Source organism: Megalopta genalis, chromosome 8 (assembly GCF_051020955.1).
Source record: "Megalopta genalis isolate 19385.01 chromosome 8, iyMegGena1_principal, whole genome shotgun sequence".
Lineage (NCBI taxonomy): Eukaryota > Metazoa > Arthropoda > Insecta > Hymenoptera > Halictidae > Megalopta > Megalopta genalis.
The window spans coordinates 6,967,278-6,987,144 of record NC_135020.1 but is presented as its reverse complement, the minus strand read 5'-3'; the positions used below and the strand labels follow the sequence as shown (position 1 = coordinate 6,987,144).

General features: G+C 38.0%; 1 protein-coding gene across 1 annotated transcript; it reads left to right on the top strand.

Annotated features, from left to right (window-relative positions):
* The first annotated feature begins 3,288 nt into the window (after positions 1-3,288).
* LOC117225120 (uncharacterized) lies at positions 3,289-4,980 on the top strand. Its single transcript, XM_033478444.2, has 4 exons — positions 3,289-3,442; positions 3,787-3,923; positions 4,412-4,640; positions 4,805-4,980. The coding sequence occupies exons 2-4, from the start codon at positions 3,845-3,847 to the stop codon at positions 4,854-4,856; spliced, it is 360 nt and encodes a 119-aa protein (XP_033334335.1). The 5' UTR covers positions 3,289-3,442; positions 3,787-3,844; the 3' UTR covers positions 4,857-4,980.
* Positions 4,981-19,867: the final 14,887 nt, after the last annotated feature.

The following is a 19,867-nucleotide window of genomic DNA, read 5'->3' as shown; positions in this document are numbered from 1 at the left end:
CGAATTTCCACGAAACGAGAGACTCGAGTTCGACCGAATAAAAACAAACTTCGCCTCCTGACTTCCGTCACGTCTTGCCCTCCCCGTGGTCGCCATTTTAAGCTAGAAGCACATTAGCGTGTGCCTGTGCTTTGTGTGGGTGTGTATATGTGCATTATTTATGCGACCATGGGCGAGCGAGACGCGTGACGGGTGTCAGGAAGCGTAGAACAATCGAGTCAAAGTGAAACAGACGCAATAATTACAAGATGCAAGAGCGTTAACTTATTTGTAATGTCTGTTACGTCTTGTTCGTAATGTTTGTTAATTGTCTTGATTAACTTTTCATTGCATTAGGCAGCAAACGTGCTGTACTATACACATATTTTTTATATTTATATTGTACCATATAATTTTTTTTATAGGGTTATCATACATAATATCATAAATATGTATTCAATATTTACGAAGTATTAGTGAAAATAATGTTTTGCTCGTGCAGTATTACTCTCATGTTCGCATAAACTAAATGACCCACAGGCAATCGGTATCGGTCGCACGCTTCACCTAGCCTGTTCCAATTTTCAGACTTTTGACTATTATTGGTTAACACGTTGACTGCCGCGTCACCCGTATTCGGATGACAGCAAAAGTTCTCATCAGGCCACGTTATCCATAATTCGGGTGACGCTGATTTGCCTACTTATAAAGGATTTCCGAAAATATTTCGACAAATATTCTACAGGAGGTAATGAAACTATTGAATTCTTATAAAAATGGTTTATTAAAAAAATTATTCGCAGTGTATAACATTAAAACATTCTCTGCAAAGTTGAGGTTGATCAGGACAGCTTGGACAAAAAGTTGTTTGTTTTTTCAGATATGCTCGTGCCTCTGATCGGTCCATTTCGTATCTTTTATTTGAACTGTAGCTTCCTCAGTATCATCAACATTTCTTTCTTCTTCCATGACCAATTCTCGTAAAATCTCGTCAATAGTATCTTCATAACATTCATTATCACTAAGATTATATTTATCAGTATCCAAATCAGAATCTGACGATGTAATTTTATTTACGCTTCTCCTTCCGGGCAATCCGATCTCTTTTCATTATTGACAAAAAATAAGGGCAGAGATTTTAAGTTATACCATTCGGTACTCGGCAAAGATTCCAACTGTTCATGCAGGAACAGAAACAGATATGAATTAACAGCGCACGCTTCCTATAGCGGCACGGGTGGCTTGTAGGAGATTTTGTTGTAAATACGCGTGGCAGTCAACGTGTTAAGTGAGCAAGAGACGTGATTGGGTGGAGCGGACGACCGGACCCCTTGTTCCTTGCATCGATAAGCTTGTGGGTTTTCTCGTTTACCAATAGAAGTGGGTTTCGAGAGATCATAGGAAACTGGGGACTACGGGCGTGCAGGTCAGGCGAAACGAGCGAAATACTCCCCTTGCTCCTCTGCCGAAACAACTGATTTCTTCTGAGCAACGGACGGTGCTTACATAGTTCGCAACAATTAATGTTTGTAAACACTATCTTGGACGGAGGCAACTGCGATAGAAGAATAGACGACAACTAGTCCTTTACAAAGATGAACAAATTGTAAATCCGATTTTTTTAAAAACAGAGCTCCGAATAAAAAAATGTTATACCAAATTTGTTTCTTATTTTTTCGCGTTTAGATTTTACGTATGATTTAAATGACTCTTGCAATACAGATATGATCTATAATTCTAGATGAAAAAGTGAAGCATAATTTTAGTAAATAAGATCATTTATTAATCGTTTATTTTAATGTAAATAGTTTTATTAATAATTTTATATAAATAGTTTTATTAATAATACATTATGTGTTATTAACCAAAATCTTTTTTAACTGACACCTAGTACATTTCATCTGCACTGCAAATTATTTACGTAAAATCTAAACGTTAGACATTCAGTTAAAATATATTAAGAATCGGTTGATCGCAGTTTTGTCATGATTTTTGTCACTTTTGACCAAAAACTGTAAAAAATCTTGAAATCTTTCAACGCCTGTGGCTTGACTCTGGGTTAACCAGATTCGATCAAATTTTCAACATCCTGAGATCTACGAAAGGTAATTTTTAAAAAATTTAAATTTTTATTATAGGCTCAGATAAAAAATTAAGAAACGACGGTTCCTTTCCTTATTTTTTTGTTATTCCAAGTAAGAACAATATTAAGTAAAAGCATTTCAGTCAATGTTTAGTGGTCCATCTAAAAAAAAATTCATTCTAAGTCGGTGAAATTATCTTGAATGTAGAGTTAAATACTATATAAATATAATATAATACATACATATAATATATATAATATATAATACATACATATAATATATATATATATAATACATATACAATATATAATATATAATACTTAAATATAATATAATACAGATGTCTGCGGCTGCAAGAAAGAATGCCGCAAGTTACATGTTTTCACTTCCGAGATATTGTCGCTTAAAGTTTTGATCACTGATGTTTCGTACAAATTGTGTTTCAAATTGCAGAATTTTTTTTGTGTCTACAGAATTTGTTTCCGCGATGTTTTGTCTGACAAATATACGTAAGTAAAATGCAAATACAAATACTACAACTACTAATACTTTTTTTGTGTCTGTAGAATTTGTTTCCACGATGTTCTGTCTGACAAATACGTAAATAAAACGCAAGTACAAATACTACAGTTTAATTAATGCAATTAATTGCAGCATTTTTCCTTACAGTTAAATAGAAATCACTACTCCCAAGTCGTCAAATGGAGAACACTAGTCCCAATGTCATACTATCCGGTCAAACTCGACACACTCTACTTGTCCTTCGCTGTTAGCGACTCCGTTCGTTCACATCGGGAAAAATGGTAAGTGAAATAGTGAAAAGTAGGTAGAGAAACGGTGAAAAAACGGTGAAAAGTGGCGAGAAACGTCAAGAAACGACGAAAAATCGGCGTTTCCGGTGGCGAGATCGGTAGCCGGTCCGCGAGGATCGCGCGAGCGGCTTCGCGGGATACACGGCGTGCACGGTAGCCGAAAGAAGTGACGTTCGTGACACCGGAGATGCGTTAAAGGGGCTCGTTAAAGGTCCGTCTCCCGGTCGTTAAGCATTGTTTAGCCGCTCCTGGACGCGCACGGCTCCGGCGACCGGGTAAACCAGTCCGGTGTCCGCCTGGCCGGATCGGTACCCGCTCGTTCCTCGCGGGACGAACGCTTCGGAACGGGGGGGAAAAAATGAAATAGAAAGTGGTCTGTCCGGTGCAACGATCTACAGTTTGTTGAACGGTTCGAGGCGCCTCCAACTGGACCCTTACCCCCGACGTGTTCCTGTTCACCACGCACTATAGCGAATCCGCGATGCTCTCTTCAAGGCTTCCGCGGCATTGTGCTCGCATTTCTCGTGCGGTTGTCGACTCGGAAAGTATCTTCTGGTCAAGTCGTCGGTAAGTCGTAGCCGGGCTCTAAGTGCAACTCCTCCGACCCTTCGGTCTCCCGTCGATCCTCTGCCAGAGGATCCGCTTTAACATCGAGTTCCTCCGAATTTTCTGCTATCCGCTCGCAATCGCGCGATCTCGCGTTACGATCGAGTCGTTTGAACTCGATCGCCATTCGAATCCGGCGTTCCCGATCGCAACGAGACGATCGGTGTTCTCCATTAGATCGGTTGCGAAGGAAGCTGCGCCGATCGGCGGACGGGGAAGGGGACAGGTCTCGGTTGACGTTTTCCGCGCCGCGAATGGCTGGTTCCGTGCGCAGCCCGATCTCATTCCCCGTTGTTCTGTCGCAGGTTTAACTAAATTTTCGGACCCCGTCGAAAAGTGAAGAAAAATCTGTAATCTCGCAACATGGCGAACATTTTGGCACTTTTGGTGATCACCCTAGCCTGCGCGGTCGTCCACGCCCAGCAACAACCCAATCAAAAACGTAAGTAGCTCGGTCATCGCCGATTTCCTTGTCGATTTATTATTAAATTGTGATAATGCGTCGATCTGACGTGCATATATCTCTCATGCGTGAGAGAATGAATATGAAATGATAAAGTGTACAGAAAATAAAAGGGAACAATTTATCTGAATCGGGTGCAGGCGTTACGAGTGCAAATTACGTTGAAATTCGAATGCAGATTTACGTTCTTACGGAGAACGAGGAATCCGTAATTGATTCTCGGTAGTTCGCTTTAGTCATTGCTGCTGACTAACAACGAATGCATTTTCTTTTTTGCCAAGCGACACGATCCGAGACTGTTCATGCGCGAACCACGATTCCATTCTCTCTGACCTCTTATTCTTGCCTCGCGTTCGTCCTCGTATTACGATACCATTCTGTCGAAACGCGACAATTTCCAAACGCAGTCGCGTCTCGAATTTCGTTCGCCGTTCCAGCCGATTTTATTCGTTTTCTTCGCATTACAGCCGTTTTTGGTCAAACGTTTGACGAAATCGTAGTCTCGTCGGACCTGAACGTTCGCAGAAAGTCTAAAGAGAATCGCCAGGGCAAAAGATTGACAAACATACCATCGGGCACCACCGGCCCGCCCGAAAAGTCCACCGCAGTCGCATCTAGGTTCGTCGCCAACGATGGAATCCGCATCACATCGGAAAAAAAGCATCAGAAACGCGAAACTTCGGCTCTTCGGAAAAGGTGAGCCGGTGAAAGTACACGCCAATGGGAGACAAGCTGCATCGGTTTCACTTGATCGACGCGAATGCCGTTGTATAATTAAGTTTCACCTTCGCAGTTCGCGCGACGAGCTCTGCTCCCAAGGCGATCGCGGCCGTCCCAATGAAACTCCACGTTTGTTTCAGGTATCTGGACATGGGCGTTGCAGGATACTTACTGAAATCTCGAAAACGATGAAAATTCCACTCCGAGGACAACCGCACGATCCTCATACAGCCATCCCGACCATACCCTTTCGGCTCACTTTCGGACCCAGGCCTTGTAACAAAAAGTGTAATAAAAATTTTCTGTGTCACAGCAACCCCGACTCGGCTACCTTATTTCAACCTATATACCGAACAGTTTATAATCGTTCAAGCGTGATTGCTACCATCGTTATGTTATCTTCGTTATGTCAGGGTGATAGGGTGATATTATAATAGGGGCTCAGTGTGCATACAGTTTCACGCGAAAGCGTGAAAGCGTGTCGAACTTCCATTCGACAATCCATCAAAGTTTTCATTCTTGGACAGCAGTGCTTGGATCCATTTTGAATCGACGTTCTTCAAGCATTATTTAGTTACTCGGAATTCGGCGGTCAATTTAACTCTTCGAAGACCGGGTGAACTCGTGAAGAAAAATTGTGTTGCGTCGATTTTTTAATGTTATTTTACTTTTTTTATTATTTCGGAGGAGTACATGTGTTGTGTGCTCATGGAAGAGTTAAAAAGAACAATCGAAAGATGGCCATGTCACAGGTGTGCAGCCTGAAACACTAAACAATCGAGTGGCTACCAGTCTTCCCTTCTGTACTGCTAATTCAAAGTACACACGTTATGCAAGAATGATCATGATGCTATTATATGTATGGTTGCAAGGAAGAAGGCCGCACGTAAAATGTTTCACTTTCGAGATATTGTCACTTAGGTATTGACAATAGCGTTTCCCTGTTTTTATGAACCTAACCAATTTCTTTCCATGATGTTTTTCTGATAAATATAATTACTTTAAATAAGATTTAAAGATAATTTTAAGTAAAAAATCCTTTATTCTAACGCTCAGTTAATGTATAAATTAATATTTTTTTTTAAATTCTAACACGCGATGTATCGCCCTGTAGTCACAAATATGACAAAAGAAATTGCAATCGGAGCAAAAATAATTTGTTTGAAGTAACAGATTGACGCATTAACCCTTTGCGGCTCGGAATATTTTCCTCTTTCTACGTCAGAATTTGCTGTAATATTGTGTTATCACATCCCTATACGATACTTTACAATCTATTTAGAACAATTGAGAAATACTATAGTTGTTCTTACATACCAAAATTGTGGTCATGAATATAATTCAAATCAGAAAAATAAATACCTATATCTACAATCGAGTCTGCCTCGACATAGGACCGCAAGGGTTAAAACCTAACTATCATAATAATAATAATAATAATAATAATAATAATAATAATAATAATAATAACTGCACCTCTGCATTCGAGTGATTATGCTTCGACATTTGTGATTATGAATGAAAAAGATATTGATATTGATATTGTTGTAAGATGGTCGGGAAATGATCTGATGGGAATTAAAGTTCTTGAAGGGGTAAAAAATCATGAGCGGGCAGCTCAGCGATCGCAGGACATGCGGCATGGAAAGATGACGCGAGACAGTCGTTTAAAATATTTAAAATCATTCGGCGCTCGTTTCGAATGCACCCTTATAGACAGCGCGTCACGATTCCACGATAAGTTCGTGGCGACGCTGGCGAATTGTCAAGCATTCCGTGTCCGGCAGCGAGCTGAAAAAATCGGTTGGGCTGAAATATGGCGGGCCGTGGTCAAAAGGCAGCCGCCATTGTGATTCCCGCGCGACGATGCACTGTGCGCCGATGCACCGAGCGAAGATGCACCGCGCTGTAAATGCTCACGTGACACTCCGCCCCCGTGGCACGTGACACGCACGTCCAAATCCTTTCGGAACTTTTTCTCAGTAGTTTTTTTCATCTTTCAGCATCTTTTCAATGAAATTACCAAATGGTTCGATCATTCTTTTCAATTCGACTTATTATTATTATTATTATTATTATATTATTATTCAAGTTTTCAATTTCATTGATAGCTTCAATTATAAAATGTGAAAGAAATTGTTCAAGAAACCGTATACTAAAAGGATTTAATTCTCTGGTTATAAATAATAATTACAATTAAGTGTACATTTTGTTTGTTGCTCGTAATCGATATTTACGATGACAATCTTAATTCAGTCATTTATAATAATTATGATAAGGAGAACTTATATGAATTATTTATACTTTACAGTTGTCGATAAGGAAGATTTATTTACATTGTTCGCATAATCGATATGTTTGGACAATAAAACAGACCCAGTTTGTAACTATAATACAACCTAAAATTATTTATTAAATACAAGAGTATCTACTACTGTTGTAATTTGAAATGTGATATATACATATTAAACGAAATATAATAAATATCTTTTTGCATCATAGATTATTGTCTGATGCATATAATGATTACGAAACACTGGTTCGCATAACCAAAATTCGGATAATTGACACTTTACTCTGTATTATAATACAAATTATTATGTTATTGCTGCGCGCAGAAATCCATCTCGAAAGAGTTAAGGCATGTTGTTCAGACTTCGATGAAAGTGAGAGTGACGAAGCAATTGCAGGATATTGAGCGTATCTTATCGCTTATTCCGCTAATCTCTCTTTTTTATTTATTTTATGCAGTTTTATTTAGAAATCTGGGGATTTTTAAATCTTTTGGCACCTGCAATTCGACACTGCGACAACCGATTTCGACGAAAGCAATAACATTTAACACTAAACTTACATCAGGCTGATCAAAATGATCGTTTTTTCCTCTTTTTTATTTTAATATTGCTAAAATTGTAAGTATGCATTAGTGGGAAATGGTTGAATAAATTCCTTAATCCAAGCATACGTTCTAACCGAAATGAGGAGATGTCTAAACAAATTCAGTCTTGTCATTCTCATAAAGCAACAAAAGTTTTGCAGTTTTACTGCTTGGTAGGGTTAGCGTTAAACAGTTGTCCTAGGCTCAGATGAAAAAGTTGACTTTTATAAAAGTTCATTTTTTATCGTTTCAACCAATTTGCAATTTTTGTGAAAGTTTGCACATTGTCTGGTAAACTAGTCATTTTATTATCACGAAAAAATTCGAGTAATTGGGTCCGATTTTTAGAAGGATTTTCGAAAAATATTCGAATACTTTCGCGTGAGCCACTGTACAGTAATTACTCCCTAATTCGCGCCCAGAATGCGCACAAAAATGGACAATTTGGGAAGAGGAGATACAATCGTTCGAGCCTTGCGGCTCGTTTTTATAGTTGTTAATAATCGGTAACTATAAAAACGAGCCGCAAGGCTCGAATAATCGTATCTTCTCTTCCCAAATTGTCCATTTTTGTGCGCAATCTGGGCGCGAATTAGGGAGAAATTACTATGTTTAGTGACCGTGACATCGCGTACGAATGAAACTTAGAGACTTAGTCTAAACCGATAGAGGGGAGTTTTTCGAATCTAGAATCGCAATAGGCAGAAACAGGCTGCCGCTCGTTAATTCGCAAAACAATCGGACCCCCGTCGTCGCACGGGAGATTTTATTCATGCGAGGGAAGGGATTTCGTATTCCGCGCGTCGTCCACGGCTAGTACTATATATTTTATGGTGAATTCGTGGTCAGACTGATAGGCACAGCGACGTGACAAAGTGTTCGTCATACTTTTGATTTGACACGCGTGTCGTCGCTGTTATCAACGTCCACGGGGACGTTGATTTAAGGCGACGAGTTCAAAGCATCGTCTGATCGGTGCGGCGCGGCGCCTCTACGAAACTCGTAAACAACCCTTACGTCCGACAAGTTTGATCCAGCTTCGTCCTCGACTTGTTCTCGGGCTGAACGATTGACAAAGATCAGTCGAGAAGATTTTCTGTTGTCATTGAGGCGAGAATTCGTAATACGATAAATCACGCACGATACACGATTTAATAAACTTGTTAAGTAGCAATATAGGATACTATATAGTATATGCTATATATTATATACTGTGTAGAATATAGAATACCAGAGTCCTTTAGAACACTGGCAATACCAGAATGGGACAAAATTTTATTCAGATGACGGATGAGAAATAAGGATTAACGAATAGAATTTGATTCGACATTATCGAATAAATATCTAATCGAATAGAAATTTATCTTGATAACAATTCATCCGAATAAGAAGTTACTTGTTATTCGAATAAGAATTTATTTGTACAGGAATTTATACAGAAAATAATCGATTTCGATTATTCGTTTATCGATTAGTTTCTTCCATGTTGATTTTTACAATCAACTGTCTTCTCAACTGTTACATTGGAAAGTTTGTTAATGATCTTTCTTAGGGTGCAAAGGAAGTAATCGTCCACTCCATGATTCATATTTATGCACATATGCTTAAAAAATGACGAGAAAACACAGTCAACGATTATTCGCAACATTATTCGAATAAATAGACAGAACAGTTTGGTAGGAATAATGGAATAACTGTTTCTCAAACAGTTATTATAAGAATGAATAATTGTTACAATAAAGTTGTTTCATCTTACAATTAACTTAATCTTTTGATTATGACATCCGTTTCAATTTACAGTATTGCCATATCGTATGATCGTTTTTATTGGATGCATAGGAAATTGAACTTGTTGGCTTACAGAAGACTTTTTAAATTTACCAAATACAAACTTGAATAATGTGAAAATTCTTTTAAGATATAGTATAAGAATATTTAGTGCCGCCTCAGAGTCGCCAATCGAGTGCAAAGGGATAAACAATTTTTACTTTCCATAAGAATCCGCTGTGTATATTAACACGTTGAGCGCCGCGTTAGTCATATACGGGCGACCCTAATTTTTGACCAATTTTGAAAATTCATTTTCATTCTAATATATTCGAACAAACTGAATTTGACTAGGATGTTCCGGATGCGAAGAAATTCTAATATAATCCACTATAATAAATTTTTACTTTCTGGTTTCGGTTTAATTAATTGAATTGCTTTGACTTTTTGGGAATTTTAGTGGTTAATTGTCGTGTTAAATTAGATGAATTACCATCCTTGTTACAGAAACTTGAGGATTTACATCTTATTACAATCTACGTTTCAAACGTATAATTATAATTACTGCACCATGTTCTATCAATCGTCTAATTCTTTTCAAAGCTCTGCTTTGATCGTTTCGTGGCCTTGTCCTTACTATATATCTATAATCCTCTTACTATAACAGTTATGGTCGCTGATGCAATCAATAATTTCTCGTAACGGAGGTGTCGACAAAAGCTGAAGTGCACCGCATGGGACGCTGTCTTCCCATAGATCACGCAAAACGCCCCCATGGTACCGGCGAGAGGGATGCGTCGAACGATCTCCAAACGGAACAAGCAGGTGCTCGTCAGACAGATCTCGTTTTTACATCGGGATGCAGAATCCGTAGTCGACGTTGCGAATGCTCGCGGGCGTTTATGTCGGCCGACGATACACCTGCGACTATTTTATGTCTTCCCTGAAAAGACTGGACGGTAAATTCCAGCCGGCTACCCGGCGTCGATCCTCTGACTGCTGATCAGAGGGATCAGTGGCGTAGAATGGTTGTGGGAGGATCGAGGGTGGCTGAATTTTCGTGTCTTTCGTCTTTCTCGCCTCCTGGAAATTCTCATCCCCGTTCAACACCGCGCTGACAAGTTTCTCGAGTTTCTCCGCTCTTACGATGACCACGACCGACGAATATTTGATTTTTTTAACGCTAGCCTACCGAGCTCTAAAAGTAGCTGAAAGTGCACTGCTTTGTAGCGCTGGAAACACTGTGTTTATTTAGACCTTTCGTCATTTTTGTTACAATGCACGTTTGGATTCAGAAATTTGTTCAATCATTTTCTATGAAGGAATTTCTATAATGCCGATATTTTTAATACAAGAAACGGAAAACCGGCCATTTTGGTCGATTCAGTATAAATTTCGTATTAATATTTCGTATTAATCACAATTATTAACGCATTGCAAATTTACAAAAAATTACTAAATATTGAAGATACAAGACAAGAATCGATTACATACATGCAAGAAGATAGACATTAGGATAAAAAGGAACAGTGTTCTCTTCTTATGTTCGCAAGTTACAATTATTGAAGAAGACCATAATATGACAGCACGCTTTGATGTTATACATAGCTGTAAATATGGATATATTAAAAGGCAGGGGAAAGTCTAATTTACGAATGTTGCAAATTAACTGTGGTAGTTCGTTCTACTCTTATTCACGTAAATCGTTTGTCGTTACAAAAATGTTGGAAGTAAAATCGACCTTACAGAAACCTTGGTCTTTCGTTATTTTGACTGTGTGTGAAGGGACGTTCTTTTCCTGACTGACGTATAAAGGTCTGAATAAGGAAGTTTGGGAACGTCTGAAGAGTGGGAAACGATGACACTTGTCGCTAAACTATTATTCTATATTCATAGGATAATATTAGAATAATATTCATATAATTCTATATTATTCTATAATAATAATATTAATATCATTATAGAAAAATATTCGTTAGGTCGATCAAAAAATAATTAACAGAGTCTCTAATATTATTATAGAATAATATTCATTAGGTTGATCAAAAAATAATTAACAGTCTCGATAACAAAATAATTAACAGTCTGCGATCCACATATTTTAGATCATAATACATTCTGAATCATTTTTGCATTAAAATCTTTTGCGCTCCTTGCACCTATCACAATTGTGCCTTTGTGAAAATAAAGAATTACGATTGACTGATAACTTTCTTGTTGTTCATCTCTAAATCAGAAGAAACATTTATATATTTAATCAGATATGATGAACTTGTTTTTATACTAGTACTGCGGGGCTCGAGTCCATTTGGATCTGAAGTATAAATAATGTTACTTGATTCTTTAGTTTCTGAAAAATTAATTTAATTTTTCACACATTTTATTAAGGTTTGTAGAACAACTACTGTGCCTACAAGGAGTGCGCTGAAAAGTATATTCAGAAAGTTCGATAAATAAAATTATAACAGATTCTTACAATTTATCTATTTTTTTCGAAATTCCGGGAAATGATCTGTTATTCTTCTATTTTCGTAAATATTAAAATAACAATCTTAATTATATACTTCCAAACAATGTTCATTTATTTCATCTGGAATTATACAGAATGAATTATAACATTTGAATTATTTCACGAGTGGACATGAAGACAATGCAAAAAGTTCGCGCGAGGGTGTGACTCCTTTGACTTTAGTTATTTTAAAGGATATTACTTTTTCGTGTTTCCGCGCGCGCGCGCGTTCCACTTACCTTCAAACAATTACGGATTATTGAAACACAAAAATGACTATATTCAAAGCGTGTCCGACACTTTACTTCTGATCCATTCACATAAAATATATATACAGGGTGTCCCAAAAATGTCTCGCAATACAGAAATAGGGGGTTCCTGAGGTTATTTGAAATAACTTTTTCCTTAACAAAAATGCAATCCGCGGCTTTGTTTACGAGTTATTAACGGAAATTAGAGATATGCTGGCGTGAGGCGGCTGAGCCAACAAGCGGACGAAGCCCACTTCCGCTCACTGGCTCAGCCGTCTTGCGCCAGCTGATCTCGCCTCTCATTGGTCACGGTTTTCCGTTAATAACTCGTAAACAAAACCGCGGATTGCATCTGCGCTAAGGGAAAAGTTACTTCGAATGACCTCAGGAACCTCTCATTTCTCAATTGCAAGACATTTTTGGGACGCCCTGTATGATAGACATGTATTAGGTTCTTCGGAAAGATCGTTTCACATTTCATATTGCTTCTTTCACTGAATTCATATAAAAAATTTGAAACGAGCATTCCAACCAAATTTAATATATATATATATATATATATATATATATATATATATATATAGTGATTTTATATATATCTTATAATATAAGTAATAATATAAGTAAGTAATATAATAATATAATATATATATATATATATAAATAAAAAATATAAGTAATAAAATAAGTAATAAGTAAAATAAGTATAATCTTATAATATCATATAATATATAGTTATTTTATATATCTTATATATATAAAATCACTTTGTTCAGCTAGTATCTCGTTTTAGACCATTGCGCGTCTACGCCATTGAGCAGGATACGCGTCTAGCGCAGCACGCATTACGCTAGTATACGACACGAAAACACCTGTCCCCGGCGTTTTATTCTGGGGATTTGCAAAATGAACGCGATCCACGGGCGAGATGTAACGCGGTCTTTCAACCCATTTCAAGCCCGCTGAACTTGCCGGGCCCCGTTCTCCGTGATTCGTGTTCAAATAGGAGTCGCGCGCGGGAGTGTCATCGTCCTTCTCGAGAAAAGTTTCTCGAGAAAGAGCGAAAAACCGGGGGGTGGGGTGGGGGTGGGGGAGGAAAGCACAAGCGAAAAACGCAAGCGGGTGCGCAACGCGTGAATCAAATCGGCGGGGGAGTATTTCCGTCGCGTTCCGCTTCTTCTTCTTTCTCTTTTCTTTGCCTCGTTCCGCGCCGGGCACCGGACATTTTTACCGGGAGACCTGCATCCGTCGCCGGGGAGACCGTGCGGTGTTAAATTATTTGCGGTGGTCGGAATTATTCCGAGAAACGATCTTGAATTAAACATCCCCGTCCACGCGCCTCCTCGGATTTCTATTGAATCGTAGATCACCGGCCGGATCCGGGGATGGCGGATTAGAAAATCAGAAATAAACCAACGGAAACGATCGTGCGTGATCCTCGTGGCAAGCGACCCTCTAATTTCTTCCCGGAAAGAGTCACCAAAAAATTGGGGGCTTCGTCGCTACCTCCGCAGTCCTCGAATTCACCTCTAATCTTTTTTTCTGCCGAATTATAGTTTATGCCACGAATCGCCGGAAAATTTTTCGCCGAGGTGACAAACGCATTTTGAAATATCACAGATCATATCGCGCTTTAATACGTAGGACCCAACCGATTATTTCGATGACTTCGAAACGGCTTCCACTTTTCATTAATTTTTAATTGCGAATATAACCCTTTGACTATTTTCAGGTCAGTCGCTGCGACCGACGGCACGAATCGTTATGCTCGCTATTAAAAATGTAAATTGCCCGAACATTCGTGCGCAGTATGGTAATTTATTTAACACGCATTTATGAAGCAGATATTTTATATTGATTCATAAAAGTAACGAGCGTATATTAATTCAGATTGTTCGAAATATAAAGGCATTTGCCATTTTATCGATGTGTTATTTATGACCATAATTCGAGCACATGAATCTTGCGTTTGTTCTTAGCGATTACATGTGTATCTATGTTCATGCGTGTTAACGTTCATTTTGAAACGAAACAAGCTACGCTAGTGCAGCATCTTTTTCTATGAACATAACTTCTCATATTTAACAGTTCATAGCTTATAGCCAATAGTCCATAGTCAATAGTTTATAGTGAACAGTTTTATAAAAATATAAGTTTTTATGATCTTAAAGGTCTAATAGCATTGACAATAGCGATCGTCAGAAATTGTTTTTGTCCACGTTTGAACGAAAAGAATGACACCCAACGCTGTCGATATGATTTATTCGAGGTTGGAGGATGATGCTGTTACGTGAAAATCATGCAAAAAATGGATCTGACGATTTCGACGTCGACATTTATAGGATTCACTGCACGCGTGTATGGAGTTTATCGGCTATGCTGATGGTTGACGTTCAACGCATATAATTAGCAAGCGTATGAATAGGAAAATACGTGCTTTATGTACAATTGTGTTGTTATAAATTACATTCCTCCTTATCATCTGTCATAATGTATTATTCAGTAAAGTGTTACTCATTGTACGTCTTTAAATATTGAGCACAGTTTAAACTTGCTCATAGAACGTAATTATAAACGGCACGTACACGAACTAATTATTAAATATGAAAACATGAGAGCATAGAATCTAATGCTCAAGAAATTCCGAAACATCTTCCGAATGTAACCCCTATCAAATTCCATTAACCAAAATCTTTGCATTTTTAACGAAATTTCTTGAACCCATTTATAGAAACTGCACGTTCACGAAACGCATCGCAACTTGATTGATGAAACATGGGTTTATGAGTACGACGTGCAAACAAGTCGACGATCATAGGAATATCGTTTCAAAAACTGATCAAAAAATCAAAAACAGCGTCAAAATCGAATTGTTCATTCGCAATTCCTTTCGGATGGACGGATGGTCAATAAGGAAAATTATTTGAGCATCGCGAGTTGTTTGCGTGAAAATATTCGTCAGAAGCGGCCGGATTCGTACAAAGACAATTCTTTGATTTTTCACCACGATAATCCTCCGACGCATACGATTTTTTGTTGCGGGAATTTTCTTCGTTCAATCATTTTTAATACTTCCATTTCCAATACCTTTTCAGATATCTTTAGTCGGGTCTGGTTAGGCGTTGGGTTAGAATCCTTGTGAATCGTTTGCGAAAGACGAGTACAGTGATTTGCGAAAAAAGGGTACATAAATCATTTTCCTCGGACGACATTTTCACTAGATTGTTTAGAAATAATTACATTATGAGGACCATAAACATACGTTATTTGTAAAGACTTTAGATGAAGCACCGTGATAATAAACAAAATGACTAGATTTCGAAACACTTACATTTTTAATGATGGTCAAAAAATTGTTAAAAATATATCTAGCTTTTGTAGAAGTTGATAAATGTGTGTCTACAAAATCCGAAATAGGTGTATAATAATTTCTCCCTAATTGACAGCTATCTTATACACAAAAATGGACAATTTCGAAAGAGGAGACCTCTATCCCAAATTGTCCATTTTTGTGCACAATGTGAGCGCAAATTAGGGAGAATTTATTGTAGATCGTAAAAGAAGAGCGATCGTGTTCGCAAGGCCGATCGCGGGCCGAAAGCCGCGGGCTCGATCGTGATTATCGGCGGGAACGAGTGAACCCACCGCAGAAACGATACGATTACGATGCGTTTCGACAGTTGTCGCGCGTGAGCAGACGAACGTGTCCGTTTCAGTATGCCGCTGCGAAGCACGTGCAAGCCCGACATCGGTTGATTCCTGATTCAGTGCGTGCGGCTGTTCACGAAAACAGGAGCCACGTACGGCTCCTGAGAATCGCGTCACTTCTCCTTTGCCTTTCGGTATCTCACGAGAAATAAGCAAATGACACCCGGCCTGGTCGATCGCGGGCCCAACGAGTCCTCCTCGAATAAAAGAATTTCTGCTCTCCCCTGTTTTAGCTCGGCAGTTTTATATTCAGTTTTCATCATCTTCCCGAGAGCTTCATGCATACTTCGCGACTTCGTTGTCGTCTTCGTCGTCGTCGTCGTCGTTGGGGCACCCTTTATGAATTATTCCTTTTCGGGAACATACCGGTATTCTATATTTAGGTGAAAAATGATTCATTGGACGGGGTTGCGCCCGATGGACGATCTTCGAACCGGCTAGGCACCATAGCACGTTAACGCCGGCCATTCGCTATGGGCAACTGACGCACACAGGAACGTTCTAATAATAACCGTTATTCCTACCGATTTCAATATTTCTCGGCTTCCTGCCGGTTTTCCGCTTCGTCATCGCCGATACCGATAACCGCATAATTCATGTCGCACCCTTCCGCTGCACTCATTAACATTCTGACCCAAATTGGTGCCCGGAACGGTATCGTCCGGTTCCTCCGTTAAGAAACCCCGTAGATCGTAGACGATCTTAAGACGACCGGGGCTGTTTAGGGATTAGCGATATTGTATTCTGTATTGAATCGTGTCTCGGGATTGTAGGAATCGATTTTATGCAAATTTGTCACTTTATTTTAGTTGATGCTATTTGGATAATACAGATTTTACATTCTAAATTAATTCTTTTGTAAATTGTATTCACCTCTTTCCAAATAAAATTTATCTGCTTCCCAATCAAATTCACCCTTCTGTAAATGAAATTTATACTTTCACAGATCGAATCTAATCCATTTGCGACTGAAGTGCTTCTATTTTGTTCTCTGAAACTATTCTAATAAAAATCGAATGCAGTGTAAAACTGTTTTGAAATTTTCAATTTGACTGTATGTACGTAACAATGAATTTAAAACACTCTTTCGATAATGAATATATTTTCATTTACAGGTTCTGCACTAAAAATGATTTTTATTGTAGATCGTATTCATCTTTTGAGATTTCAAATTAATTCTTTTGCAAGTTAGGTTTCCCAGATCAAGATCTCTCAGACTATCTTCCATTCAATTTTTAAACTAAATATGAATTTTATTACAATTGATTATAAATAATTGAATTTAATTGCAGAAATGTGAAATGTGACCGGCGAAAGGATAAAGTGCAAAACGATACGATTATTCGAGCCTGGCAGCTCGTTTTTATAGTTACCGATTGTCGACAACTATCAAAACGAGACGCAAGGTTCTAACAATCGTACCACCTCTTCCCAAATTGTCCATATTTGTTTACAAGTTGAAGGACAATTGAGGAGAATTTACTGTATACATATTTAACTCTCGCTGCATGATTTCTGAGTCTTTTCGGAACAAAACACAGAAAACTTGCTCCGATTGTTCGAAACTTGACGTCGACTGTCATGTGTTTAGGTCGAGTAAATATATTTTATATAATCTTTTTATTGTTCGGTCGCACTACGACTGTCACATACAATTGAACTCTATAAGGTCAGTGTTTTTCGTTAATAACTCGTAAGCAAAGCCGCAGATTTCATTTTCGCAAAGGAAAAAATTACTTAGAATGACCTCAGCTACCCCACATTTCCGTAATGCGATACATTTTTGGGACTCCCTGTGTATGTATTCATGAAGAAGAGGGGAAATATTTTTAGTCGTTATAAGAAAGTGTTTAATTTGCCAGACTCTTATATAATATTGTATAATATATTATATAATATATTATATATTATATATATAATATATATATATATATATATATTATATATTATATATAATATATATAATATATATAATATATATAATATATTGTTGTTATATAATATAAAATTGTCAGAACTAAAGTTTAAAAAGGAACCATAGAAGGCGAAAATCAAAGTGACGGTGTCTCTCTTGAAGCACGAAAGTACCTCGTAAGCGTAACATTACCTTTATGTCGGTACCGAACAATTATTGTAATTAATTATAATTGGCTGTTGCCCTGGATAGCGAGATAATAGTTGGATGCTACGATGCATCGGCAGCAAACGGGAATCGCGGAAAAGCAACGGAAAACAATGGAAAACGGACAAACAAACGGACACTACTCGAAGACGTATGGTTTGCAGATTGATGTAAAAACGGACGACCACTGAATTTCGTTATTATGGGACTTGCATCATCGGTTTACGCGCGCCCTGCTCACGGCGATTCTCCGTTGGATGACGAATGGCCAGTTGTCAATTGTTTACCAGCCCTCCTCGTAAAAGGGGAAATCGAAGACATTTTGATACACACGACGTCGATTTCCGAAGGCAATAAAGTACAGCATCAATTTCCTTTTCAATCACTTTCATCGTTTCATTGTTTGCAACATAGTACCGGGACTGCCGCATGTTTTAACCATTGCGACGCAGTCAGTAACCATGATAGTTTCTTCATATAATTTTACGCTTTCTTGTACTTTGTCGAAATAAAAGTATCGTCGAAAATATGCATGAAAATATCGTTTCATATAACTCTCGACCCTGGGTCAAAAAATGTCTACGGAATTTTAAATACGTGTTTTTGTTCTAACAATCCTCTTTCATAAAGCTGTTATATTTCATTTCTGCAAATACCTAAATGTATTATTTATCAGTATTGTATGTAAATAAATACATCTTCAAAGTAAAAAATAATATTTGTAGTACCTTTTTTTACAATGGATACAAAATGATTCTTCCTCAAGCAGACCCTAAACCTTCTAATATTGTAAATGTCCTAAGGTTAACACTAAACCTATCATGTCCTTCGGTGAATAATTGTTACAACTTTGATCGCTTCTATAATGTAATGTAATGCGACAGTGATCGCTGATAGGATAATTAATAAAAAAAGATTTTACTTAAGTTGAGCGCAGTAATAAAAATGTAACGATTCAAATTACCCCCTTTAATCAATTATTCCACTTTCAAATTTTTGAGACGTGCATATATATCTGATAAACACATTATGCAAATTCCCATTTTTGCAAATTCCCAGGATGCGAATAATATGTGTATGTAAATACGAATGCTTTCACTATACATTTGCGGGTGGTAATTATACTAGTTTTACATGTACTAATTCGTACGGAATATGAGGCCATATAAGTCTGCCGTCCAATCATTACATGCGTTATCTTTCCTGTGATCGGTTTTGTATCTAGGCAACGATAGGTCTGGCAGACAAGCGCGCGCCTTGAATTTTAATCTGCGGCAGTCGTCCGATTTCTGAGCTTGCTTCGTGGAAGACAGTCTGCAAAATAGAATCGCGCACGCGGGGTCATCGAACCGGGCCCCGAATATTCGAAGCAATCGAAACGGGAGCTCTGCGTGCTCGATCGAAGGTTAGATACGACAGCGACGACCAGAAGCGACGAGAACTCGAAGACCAAGTAGGGTCTTTGAGGGGGGACACCACCCTCAGGCATCAAGAAATAAAGTTTGGAACCTTTTTTTGTAGATAGTTACTAAATAGAAGATTTAGTCTTTCTAAGAGAATATAAATGTAAATTTCAACTTTTTGTTACTCGATTTATTAAAAATAAAAATCGTACAAAGTGGCGAAATTATTCGTTGTTTCCGAAACTCCTTCTCGTAGAGCATTGATTGCTGCTCGTTACAGTTAACAATTACTGGGACGTCTGAAATACAAAAATGTTGTAGATTCATAAACTATGAACTATTATCTAAAATATAGCGTGCAGGTTTTCGAAAAATTTTAATAATTGTAGAAAGAGACGTGGTTCGAAGAAAAAACAGCAACATCCATATTTGGTGGACATTTTTATTTCAAAAAATCAACTTGTAGCCCTTATAAAAAGGTAACTAATTATAGTGAACTCTATGTAGAATATTTCCATAGAATTTTAAGTATAAATCGGAGGTATAGTTCCAGAGATTTCGTGAT